General features: G+C 41.8%; 1 protein-coding gene across 2 annotated transcripts in view; it reads right to left on the bottom strand.

Moving 5' to 3' along the window:
- TRERF1 (transcriptional regulating factor 1) overlaps positions 1–12,959 on the bottom strand; it is an 89,124-nt gene that overhangs the window by 28,378 nt on the left and 47,787 nt on the right. For both annotated transcript variants that reach the window (XM_036768913.1, XM_036768914.1), the window contains exon 10: positions 11,140–11,215. In XM_036768913.1, the coding sequence (XP_036624808.1) occupies positions 11,140–11,215 (76 nt within the window). The remainder of the gene's footprint in view (positions 1–11,139; positions 11,216–12,959) is intronic.

Here is a 12,959-nt window from a genome sequence, read left to right as displayed (position 1 = left end):
CACCTGCCTGAGAAATGGGACTTCTCCACCACGTCCCAGGAAACTTATTATTGGGATAATGTCATCATCCCGCAAGGTCTTATCTGCCTTAGAACGCCACTTGGTACACCGCTACACCCTGCCCCTCTGTTTGGAGGGGAAGGAGCATCAACTCCAAAGCTCCATTTAAGGAGACAGCTCAGTTCACACATCTCTCCTTGCTTCTTACCTGGATTTACCACTTTGAGACTTCTCCAATTGACATCTCCCACCATGCCCCCTGACTTGGGTAACTTTACCATCCCAGCTTTTCAGCTTCCTTTTGTATGTTCCCCCATTAGACTGGAAGCTCCTTGAAGGCAGGGGCTGTCTTTCTTTTTTTCATATTAGTATCCTCAGCATTTGGCACAGTGCCTGATACACTGAAGGTGCTTAATAATAAAGGTTTATTGACTTCTGACAATTTTTTATCTTTTGACAATGCCAGGCCCTTATCACCTCGCTCTTAGAATACTATAATAGTTTATTAGTTGATCTCCTTGCCTCAAGTCTAGCCCCATCCAGTCCATCCTCCACTCAGCTGTTGAGACGGTCTTTCTAAAATGCAGGTCTGATTATAAACCTATTACCTCCAGGATCAGATTTTAAATCCTCTGTTTGGGTTTTAAAGTCCTTCATAACCCAGCCCCTTCCCACCTTTCTGGCCTTGTCGTATCTTACTCCCATCCCTCCACAGCTTCTGCAACCCAGTGATACTTACCTTTTTGCCCTTCCTCAAAAAGAAAACTGCATCTCCCAACCGTGGGCATTTTTACTGATTGTTCCCATGCCTGAAGTACTCTCCCTTCTCACTTCTGTCCCCGGCTTCCTTAAGACTCGGCTAAAATTCCACCTTCTACAAGAAGTCTTTCTTGATTCTCTTTCTCCTTCATTCATCTTCTTCATACACAGTTGTTTTCATGTTGTCTCCCCTATTAGTCTGTGAGCTCCATGAGGGCAGGGGCTGTCTTCTGCCTTTCTTTGCATCCCTAGCACTTAACACAGTGCTTGGTCATCATGCTATATAGGCGCTTAATAAATACTAGTTGACTGACTTAAGAATAATACCAGGGCAGCACATAAGCAGAGGCAAGACTGTATAATACAGACTGGGTACACAAGGGATTAAAGAATTCAGAGTAAGAGGCAAGATTGATGAGGTTAGTTCAGGAAGGCTTTACTGGAAGAGGTTAGACTTTGAAAGAAGGATCCAAATAAAATGGCATTAAACATAGGGGCCATAAGTTTAGACAAGAATAGGACCACATAGTCATCATCTATTCCAACAACCTCATTTTACAGACACAGAAACCTAGACGTTGGGTAACTTGTCCAAGTCACATAGATAGTACAGTCTCGGAATCATTTTTGAACCAACCGGATAGAGCACAGGGTCTCAGGAAGACCTGAGTTCAAATTCAGCCTCAGATACTTCCAAGACCTGTGACCCTGGGCAAGTCACTTCACCTCTCTTTGCCTCAGTTTTCTCATCTATAAAATCGGGATAATAATAACCCCTACACCTCAAAGGGTTGTTGTGAAGAGTAAAGGAGACAGTCATTGTAAAGCCCTTAGCACAGTGCCTGGCACATGGGATGCAGTGACAGGAATACTGTCAATATCAAATATAATGTTCCCTTCTATGTCAGAAAACCATACTGACAGTAAAAAAGCCCTTCCCCCTCAAAGATCCCAGAAATGTCATGGCACCATCCTGCTCTTGAGAGGGAGGGGCTTTCTTACCATCACTATGGCTTTTTGACATAGAAGGGAACATTACATTTGATATTAACAATATTCCTGTCAGCAGCTATTTAAACATAAGCTATCATCACTACAGATGGCTCAGTGGATAGAGCGCTGGGCCCAGAGGCAGGAAGACCTGACACAAATCTGGCCTCAGACACTTCCTAGCTGTGTGACCCTGGGCAAGTCACTTAACCTCTGTCTGTCTTAATCCACTGGAGAAGGAAATGACAGAATAGTCCATGGACTGAATAACAACAATCATCATTATAATCACCACTATTATTCAAATCTGGTCTCAGCCGCTTCCTAGCTGTGTGATCCTAAGCAAATCACTTAACTGCTGTCTGCCTCAGTTTCTTCAATTGTAAAATGAAAATAGTAATAGCACCTGTTTCCCAAGGTGGTTGTGAGGACCAAATGAGATAATAAACATGAAATGCCCCGCACAGCACCTGGCATGCAGTAAGCACTTCTCATCATCGTTAGCCCTCCTCCCGGAGCAATACCCTCCTTCAGCAGGGGTGTGGCATCTCTCCCTTCCTACTCCTGAGTTTAGTGAAGAGGCAAATGCGCTTTGTGAATCCCACAAATATCCTCAACAGGTACCCACTGATAGCCTCTGGTGTATACAGCCGGGTGTTATGGTGAATTCAGACATCCATGGGGGACAAATAACTAAGATGAATTTGAAAGAAGCTTCAAAATTCCTTATCTCAGAAACATGATGTGAAAACTGATCAACTCTGGAGGGCAGAAATGATGCACATCTTACAATCAGTAACAAGGGTCTGAATGAGATGTGTATTTTATACAAATAATGTCAATGGAAGAGAAGGAGCATCTGGGAGCAGAGAACTCTCAATCCACTGGCCTCCTAGTCAAGTTGAGTCTCTGATAAGTATTAACTGAATTCCCTGGGGCAACTCACATAACCACTTAATGCCCCAGGCAACCAACTCTCTGCATTAGAATGAGGTAATTCCTTACACCAAATAAATCATAGGTCTAGATACTGCTTATGTTCTAAGGAAAATGTAACTAACAAAGCACCTCAAAAAAAGTGGGTTACTATTATTATTTTAGAAGAGGAGCTCTTAACCATTTTTTGTGTTAAAGACCCCTTTGGCAGTCTGGTGAAGCCTATGGATCCCTTCTCAGAAGAAAGTTCCTAAATGTATAAAATAAAATGCTTAGGACTTCAAAGGAAATGGGTTATATTGAAATAGTTATCAAAATATTTAAAAGAAAAAAAGTTCACAGATGCCAGATTAAGAACCCTGTTCTAAAAAAAACAGCACTATATAGTAGTATGGACAGCTATGGGGTCAGTGGATAAAGTGCTAGGGCCTAGCGTAGGGAAGACCTGAATTGAAATCTGGCCTCAGATGGTTACTAGCTGTGTGACCCTGGAGCAAGTCACTTAACCCTGTTTGCCTCAGTTTCCTCATCTGTCAAATGATCTGGAGAAGGAGATGACAAACCACTCCAGTAGCTTTTGCCCAGAAAACCCCAAATGGGGTTGTGAAAAGCCAGACACAAATGAAACAACTGAACAACGTATGGCAGTACAGACTAAGAAATTCAGGATATGGGAAAAGAGTTTATCAGGATGTCAGAGGAAAAGATCATTCCCTAAGGGGTGGATATGGTCAGGGAAGGAGGAAGAGGAGGGCTTGGAAGAAAGGGTAGGACTTAAGCAACTAAAATTAAAAAAAAAAAAGGTCACCCCAGGTGGGGAGAACAGGGTAACCAAAATGCCTGGTGTGTGTTCATGAGATTCTGAGCACTCCTGATTGGATAAATTTATTTTCCAAGATGGCAGTGTGCTATAGCAGTGGTTCTCAAACTTTTGTTTAAAGGCTTATATCTATTGAGATTCACTGTGCAAGAAAGGAAATTTGATAAAAATTTTAAAAACATGTATTAATTCATTTAAAATAATAACAAATCCACTATGTTAACACAAATAACATATTTTATGAAAAGTAACTTTTACCAAAAAAGAGCTGTAATGAGAAGAGTAGAATTGTTTTACATATTTTTGTAATTCCCTTTAATAGAGACTTACAGAAGACAGCTAAATTCTTCTACATGCTTCTGCATTCAATCTGTTGTGATATGTTGCTTTGGCTTAAGTATATGAGGAAAATCCGTGTCATATGGATAGCCAGTTTGAAAAGGGAAGGGTATCTTAATAGGCAAATAAAAACTTAGTACTACGAAAATAATTTTGACTTCATGGATCCTGGAGGAAGCTTGGCGTGATTATCACTGCATCATAGATCCAGAACTAAAAGGGATCTCTGAGGTTATCTAGTCCAACTCCTCATTTTACAGTAGGGAAAACTGAGGCCCAGAGAAATTAAATGGTTTGCCCAAGGTTACACAGCAAGGCAGGGTAAGAGGCAGGATTGGAAGCCAAATCCTCTAACTTTCCCTTCTCCCAAGTCTCTCAGTTTCCTCATCTGTAATATGGAGATGATGATCCTTGAGGTGGCTACTTCACAGTCTTTGTGAGGACAGCTCTGTATGAATGGGAGCTGTTCTTATTATCACCTTTGCCCCCTTGGTGCTCCTAATCTGTCCCCTTGTACTGTACTCTCCAAATCTGCCTTTGATCCAAAACCAAGAGATTTCTTCCCTGTTCTAGGTAAGCAATTGTTAATTCTAGGTCCTTTTGGAATCTCTCAGACTTTAAAAGAACTTCTATTCAAAATATACGGGGTTTAAGGCTGGCTTGAAATTCTCCTTCCCCAGTGCATTTAATCTCGATGCCTAACAAACTCCCCATTTACTAAGTGCCAACCAATTAAAAAGAGCAAAGGGTTAATTTGCTGGAGTGCCCACAGGAGTCATTTGTGCTACCTCGGGATTCCTGGCTATTGGGCTGTTATCAGCAGGGGGCCCTAATAAGCCGATTAGAGCTAATTAGAAAGAGACTAATTAACTAGGGGAAGCCGCTGCTGGAACAGCATCAAGAAGGGAAATGTTTTGAGTTCTGGTTGTCAGAGAAACAGATTCCTGAGATGTGGCTGATTTCAGGGAAGATTTACAGAAATCTTGGCCGATGGGAAGAAAGAGATGCCAGGGGAGAGGGGTGAAGGAGACCCGCTGTGGGCCTTGAACAGAGGAGCTATTTTTACCAATTATGAAGAATTCTCCCCACCTCCTAAAAGAGAGGTGATGGCCTTTGTGTGCAGAAGCGGACTCCTATTTCTGGACACAGCCAGTGTGGCAATCTATTTTTGCTTGACGGACTATACAGATTTATTTTAAAGGGCTTTCTTTTTCTATTTTTTCTTCAGTCAATGTGTGGGGACATGAAAAGAATAGAAAATCAATATTAAAGAAATTTAATTGTAAAATAATATATAAATGCAAAAAAATTTTTAACATAGGAGATATGGTGCTGTTTTAATCAGGGAAGGTGTTGGGTGATTTAAGGTAAAGGTGTGCCAAAAACTACCTTTTCAGCAGACGGCAGAGCCAGGCTATTCATTTTACGAATGATTTCTGAGCAACTACTTGGTATAGGATACTGTATATATTCTATAGTTATCTATCCTATTATATAAGATATACACACACATATCTGATTACATACCCTATAAAGCCACATAGGGTATTATATATATTGTATAGTTAGTTATTCAATTATGGAATATATGCATATGCATATATGTGAACATCTTATTATATATCATATAAAGCTGCATAAGATATTGTATATATTGTACTTCTTATACATCCTATAAAGCTGCTTTTACAGTTTCATAGATTTGGAGCTTGGAAGGACACTTCAGACATCATCTAATACAAAGGTGTCAAACTCAAGGCATTCCTGGGTGCCACAGGAACCAGATTAAAATGTTTTGGGAAATGCTTAACAAAATAAATAAAAATACAATACAGCATAGATAATAGTAATTTGTAGTTTTCTAAATCAAGATGCAGGCCCCAAAGGATCCCTTTCTATTTAAGCTTGACACTACTAATCAGTATAACTTGCCCCACCTTCATTTTACAAGTGAAGAAACTGAAGTAAGAGAGGTTAAGTAATTTGCCTAAGGTCACAAAGGTAGTAAGTGGCAGAGTGAGGACATAAACCAAGACCTCTGGCTCAAACCTGGCACATTCTATGTGCCATGAGGCTCTCTCATTTGCACTGTATTCATCTATCTGTATGTTGCGGTATAAATGTTCTTATGTTCTTTCTGGGTGTACTAAACTGAGAGAGGTCTCAGAGGGAGTAGGGGCAGTCTGTTCACTGGGACACTGGGTGATTTCTTTTAATCTTCTGTAGTCCATTCCTTTGTCCCTCAATACACATACACGCATGCGCACGCGCGCATATACACACACACACACACACACACACACAGATGTTGTAGACTAAGTGTTCAGTATGCGGTATGAACTGATAGCAGGCTGTGTTGCAATATTCCTGGAGGAGAAGAGAACTGTTTCTTGCCCTCCTTCCCACTTAGAGAACCATCTGTAAGGTTGACCTGTTCAACTGAAAAACCCAAAGATGCTGCAATTCCAATTCAACCATGGGTGGGTCATTCCTCTTACTCCTCCACGCACCCCATATCTCACTACTCAATATAATTGCTACCATATGAACCAAGAGGCAGAAGGTGAACTACAACTTCTAAAACTAGGACCCTCCCGCTAAAAAGAAGCTGCCACTCTCACTGCCTTTCGGGGTCCTCCACCCAGCAGAAGCCATGACTTCTGCCCTGGGGGGAAGGAGGTCAGCAGAATTGACCCCATACCTTGAGTAACATTCTTCCCGGCTATAATACTAATGGATAACTCAGAAGCTTTGCTGAGGGGGCCGAACCCTGTGTCCCTTGGAGGAAATGAAAAGGCCTCATGCATCACACTATCAACGTCTCATCACATGGGCCAAGTTAAAATTAACAGGTTAACCTTAGTTTAGGAAGAGGTCCTCTGAATTGTAGCTAGGTACGTTCCTGGCCTGTTTTGGTTCTCCGGTGCTCCATGGATGGAAAATTGTAGTGTTGTACATCTTGAGATGGAAGAGACCCCTCCCCTCCCCCCAAAGCCATCTATTCCGGCCATTTCATTTTACAAATGAGGAAACTAAGGCAGAGCCTGATTAAGTAACTTCCTCGGAGAGGTAGTAAGCATCAGAGAGGGAGACAGAGCCCAAGTCCTCTGAAGCCAGAGGCAACGTTCTTTCCACTGTCTATTTTATTGTTTAGTCATTTTTTCCAATTGTGTCCAACTCTTGGTGACCCCATTCAGGGTTTTCTTCACAAAGATACTAAAGTGGTTTGCCATTTCCTTCTCTAGCTCATTTTACAGATGAAAAAACTAGGGAAAACAGGGTGAAGTGACTTGCCCAGGGTCACACAGCTAGTAAGCGTCTGAGGCCACATTTGAACTCAGAAGGATGAGTCTTTCTGACTCCAGGACTGGCACTCTATCCACTGCACTACCTAGCTGCCCCTACTGTACTATGCTGCCTCTGTTTTTCACCTTTCACCGGTGAATAACAACAGCATTTCTTTTAAGGTCTGCAAAAATAGTACCAATATGATTTTATTCCAACAATAACTCTGGAAAGAAGGTGCTGTTTCCCCATTTTACAGATAAGGAAACTGAGGCAGATGGAGGTTAGGTGACTTGCCCAAGGTCACATACTAGAAAATGTCTAAGGAAGAATTTTAACTCAGGTCACTACCCCATTAGCTACCTCTATCCGAACTAAGGAGAAGTAAGGGAAAAGGTTCTCTATGCTCTTCTCTATCTCCTCCTGAATTCTTTAGTCTTATTCTAAGAAGACGTATCTGAGACAATATGCTGACAGCCTGCTCCTGGAGGGGGCTTCAAGGTTCTCTTAGCGACATGATCCTGACATCAGGAGAGGACTAGTTGTGATTGGCAAACGAACTCCTTTTGGGGAGACCTGTACCTTAGGATTTAGCCCTTTATTGCCCCCTATTTTTCCCTCAACACCCCCAGCACCCCACTCCCTCTCCTTGGAACCCCCATGTTGGGAAAGATTCCAAACATATGAGAACAATGAAAGGCAAACAGAGAAACAAGACCATATCCCAAATTCTGCACATAATGAAGAGAGTCACAAGTCCCAGCAATCAACCAACGTAATTTGGCAGCACTGGTTTCACTCCCATGATCCCAAGTCCAAATGTGCTTGTTTTAGGGGAGAGGAGAATGGCAACAACCCCAGATCTCACATAAACTCTGGATAGAGCTTGGAAATGAGCACTCAGATACACTTTGAGACACTGAACATATGTCATTGCTGCTAAAAACAAAACAAAACACTGAATGAGTAAAGTCAGGAATTACAGAAGTGCTAAATCATTTCTATAGGCTCATCTGGAGCCATAACTCAACCCTCCATCGACTTTCCATGCAGACATCAGGAAGGAAAACATTTGGATGGCCGCAATATATGAAAAGATCATCTTTCAGCATGTAAGTCACTGTTATAGGGTCTCTGAGTCAAGATTAAACGTCTCTTGCTCATCCCATCCCTGTTCCCTCCATCATCACCACAAATCTGGCTGCTTGGCCTTCACCCAGTCCCATGCTTTCTGGAAGTGATTAGTAGGTGAATATTACTGCAATTACTCACCTAAAAGGCAAATTAAAGACACAGCAGGGAACACATGTAAAACACTTTGCCTACCATAAAGCACCATTAAAATGTCATCTATTGTTATCATCTGAGAGGCTACACAGTGTAGTGGATACAGAGGGAGTTCGAGAGTCAGAAGACCCAGATTCAGGTCTCCTATCTGACATATACAGACTGGACAAGTCAATTAACCTATCAAATGCAGGACAGGTGCTGATCTGTCCTGGTGGAAGGAGATTCATCACTGGGAGTTATTCATACCACAGGGATGCTCCATAGGTATGCATGCTGGGTGTGCCCAGGTCCATCCTGATGTTTCCAGGAAAAAAAAATGAGCTACCAGGCCTTTTTTGAGATTGCATTTTTTTTTCAGTGAAGTTTGGTTGTTCATTAAAAAATTATTTAGCTACATTTTATTTTCTTCATTTTGTGTGATGGACTGATATGCTTTATGACTGAGTATTCCATAGATGTTTGCCTTGTATTGCCTACAAACTGTGATGTTTCCAAGATCATGGTATTCTGTGCTACATAGGCATATAGTAGCACTGTTAGAAGACAGGTGTGGAAATGATGGGGCGGGGGTGGGGGCGCGCAGTGTTTGTGGCAGTGGACAGTTTGGGGTCCCTGCTGTGGCTGTACAATGTCCTAAACACCATATGGTCCACTCTTGACCTCCCACTGGGCCCAATACGATGTCCACCAGAAATACCTGCCTGAGGGACATATACTGATATTGTAACTTGATGGGCTGCCCATTCACCTGTATGTCATATCCAGAAAAGTATCTGGTTTTTCTATTCCTTTTTTAAAAAACTACTTTAAATTACTGTAAAATTCGCTAAGGAAAGCCTAGGGAGTTATAGTGATCTAACTGACCAGACTGACTGCTAGGCAATTAATATTTTAATCATGGCGAAGGGAAGGATGGGAAAGGAATAAGCATTTATTAAATGCCTACTATGTACCAGGCACTGTGCTAAGGGCTTTACAATTATTACCCCATTTGATCCTCACAACAACCCTGGGCAGTAGGGGCCATAATTATCCTGACAGTTGAAGAAACTGAGGCAATCAGAGATTAAGTGACTTGCCTAGAGGTCACACCTAGTAAGTATCTAAGACTGGATTTGAATTGTGGTCTTCCTGACTCCAGGACTAATACTCTATTCACTATGCCACCTAGCTGATCTCTTTCCTGATGCTAACTTCATTTAACTTCAAAAGTTCCTACGAAAAAGTAGGGATACTGTTAGCCACACCATTATTATCAAAGGAGACAGAAGAGTCGAAGATGATAGTGGGGCCTCTTATGCCTCTTTTTTTTTAATTTATTTATATTTATTTTTTATTATTTTATTTACCCAGCCATGTGATTTGATTGGAAGAGAAAATTCCCAACAAGAACCGCACCCCCTCCCCACCCCAGGCAATGCATCTGCAAACTCACAGTTTTGGGGCATTATCAGGGGCCCCGAGATCTTCGGTGACTTACCCAGGTAGTGTGTCAAAGGACAGACTTGAACTCAGGTCTTCCTGACTCAGAGACTAGTTCTCTACTAATACTATGTGCTATTCTAGGGTGCTGCAGGCATAAAGATCTTGTCCTAAAGGAGTTTACAGTATTAGGGAGATTATCTGCAACCAGAGTTCAAGTCAAGTCTTCCTGTCTCCTGAATGAACACTCTACCCATGACGCCATGGTGCCCCTCTTTGGTAGGTGTTGTTCGGTCATGTGCAACTCTTTGTTACCCCATTTGGTGATTTCTTGGCAAAGATACTCGAAGAGTTTGGCATTTCTTTCTCTGGCTCATTTTACAGATGAGGAAACTGAGGCAAACAGGATTAAGTGATTTGCCCAGGGTCACACAGCTAGGTTGTGTCTGAGGCCAGATTTGAACTCACTTCCTGATTCCAGGCCCAGCACTCTATCCACTGCACTACCTAGATGCCATGATGCCCCACTTACCATGCTGCTGGCATCATCATCACCATCACCACCACCACCACCACCATCATCATCATCGCATCTAGCATACATGGCACTTAAAGGTTTGCAAAACGCTTTCTAATATGCTTTCCCACAGGTCTACCATGAAAAGCAAAATGAGAAACCACCCACATAAACTCCTTGACTTCTTCCCAGTTGACTGCTAACAGACGCCATATATCCTAAACACAAGGTACCCACCTTCTTTTCACATTAACCTAATGGCAGCCCCTTAACAACGTGATAGGGCAGCTAAGTGGTGCAGCGAATATAGTGCCAGAATTAGAGTCAGGAAGACCTGAGTTCAAATCTGGCGCAGACACTTACTACCTCTGTGTGACTCTGGGCAAATCGTTCAACCGTATTTGCCTCGGTCTCCTCATTTGTAAAATAAGCCAGAAAAAGGAATGGCAAACCACTCCAATATCTTTGCCAAGAAAAACTCCAAATGGACTCACAAAGAGTTGGACACAACTGAAACGACTGAACAAACAACAACCACCTGGCAGTCACACCATCACTGAGTTCAGGAGTATAAAGACAGTCACCAACCAAGTAGATAAAATCACCAGCTTTTGCTAGGTGCCTAGAAAGCTTTGAAATAAGTAATAACCAAGAAACAACCAACTGTAAGACAACATTATCAACAGCAGTTTAAAAAAATAACAGAAAGAAAAGGAAATCCCCTCTCCCTCTCATCCCCTCAGAAAACAACGAGAGGACATGGGAAAAACTGGAAACCTACCAGCATAGTGGTAACTTGCTAAAGGATGACATTTAAATCTGATGGGTTTCTTCAGCAGGAGCATTTCCAAAGCAGCCTACAGACCCGCGGGAAAGAAAAGAAGAAGCATTAACCACTTGTATCCAGGGCCAGGTGGAGAGTCTTACACCCAAAGGAGAAGAAGGAAGCCCATCCCAAGGAAACATCAGGGGAGGTGGGGAGAAGGAAGGAGGTAGAAGACGAAGGATGAGATTTCCTTTCATTATGCCCCCCACATCAGAACCCAGGACCATCCTGAGATGGTTCTTCACCACGAGGAAAACCAGGGACAGTGATGGTTCTGCCAAATGGGCTGGGAAGCCTGGCAGAGTAGGGAGGAGCATCTTCTAAATGGAAGTGTGGTGAAGTTTCAAGATGCTCTAAGGAAAGAAATAAGAGATCGATTGTGTATTTTAACATACCTATCATATTGCAAAGTGAAGTGGGTAATGCCAGGAGAACATTTTATACAATACCAACACTGTAAAGACTTGAGAATTCTAACCAATGAAATGGCCAAACATTATTTCAGAGGGACAAGGATGACGTGTGCCTACCCAACTCATGCAGAGAAGTGACAGACTCGAGATGCAAAATGAGAAATATTTTTTCAATGTGGCCAATGTGAGAATTTGTTTTGCTTGACTATTAAAAGGGCTTTTTAATTTTTTTCAAATTTTTTTCTTTTCTGTCTTCCTTTTTTTGGAATGAGGTGGAGGGGGAGGTAGAAGAGGGAGAAAATGTTTTTGTTAGTAGAAAAAATATTTTTAATATAACTAACATATATCCTACACCACTGACTATGTGACTCTGATATGTGACTCTGGGCAATTAACCTAAACTCTCAGAGCTACAGGCAACTCTCTAAGGTTTACCTAAGTTACATTATAGTTTTCAATCAATATAAAGGAGATGACACCCTGCATTGCCAAAGGGAATTTCTCATTAATAAAATCACAGGTACGGTCCCCTATCCTAGCCTATGTTTTATAAAATAGTTCATAATTGACAGTATTGGTAATATTGGGCATAAAGCATACCTTCTTTGTAAGGCTCCCAGTTCAAAGACTTTAAAATCTATGACCTCATTTATCCTCAGTGACCTTTGATTTGAAATAGCAATAATGTTAATGCGCCACTGGTTGAAAATTAAACAACATATGCATAGTGTTAAGAGACACTCAGAGTGATACAGTGAGTAGAGTTGGCTTTGGGGCCAGGAGATTGCTTTTCAAGTCAGTGCAGATAGTGGGCAAAGCAGCTCCCAACACTGATGAAATCACATGCCCACACCCCACCCACTCATCCCCCTACTACCACCAAACAAAAAAAGCATAGAGACATTGTCACACTTTCCTCACTATGGCTCCAAGTAACCCTTCAGGCAGACACTGGGTTCTGAACCCTCTGACAAATTACCACAAAGATTATGGGCATCTCCAGCTGGGCTTGCCAGGCTGAAAATGCTTAGAGTTCATACCCAGTGCCAAATCCTGCTTGTACTCCAAGAATAAGCCCATTTAAGTCTGAAGACAGGCTACCCCACTAAATGAGAACTATTTGGGGACCATTAACCTCCCTCCTGGGGACAATGTATGATTTGCATTGCTAAAATGAGTGGCCACGTGCATAAAGTCACGGTAAAGATCAGGACTCAGCATTATGACCTTCATTTTCCTTCTTTTTTAAAGTATTTTTACTTATTTTGTTAAATATTTCCCAATTACATTGAAAAAAATTTTATCATTCATTTTTTTAAATTTTGAGCTCCAAATTCTCTCCCTACCTCCCATTCTTCCCCC

This window comes from Trichosurus vulpecula, chromosome 7 (assembly GCF_011100635.1).
Source record: "Trichosurus vulpecula isolate mTriVul1 chromosome 7, mTriVul1.pri, whole genome shotgun sequence".
Taxonomy (NCBI): Eukaryota; Metazoa; Chordata; class Mammalia; order Diprotodontia; family Phalangeridae; genus Trichosurus; species Trichosurus vulpecula.
The sequence above is the reverse complement of the archived record's forward strand: the minus strand, read 5'-3'. Positions and strand labels throughout refer to the sequence as shown.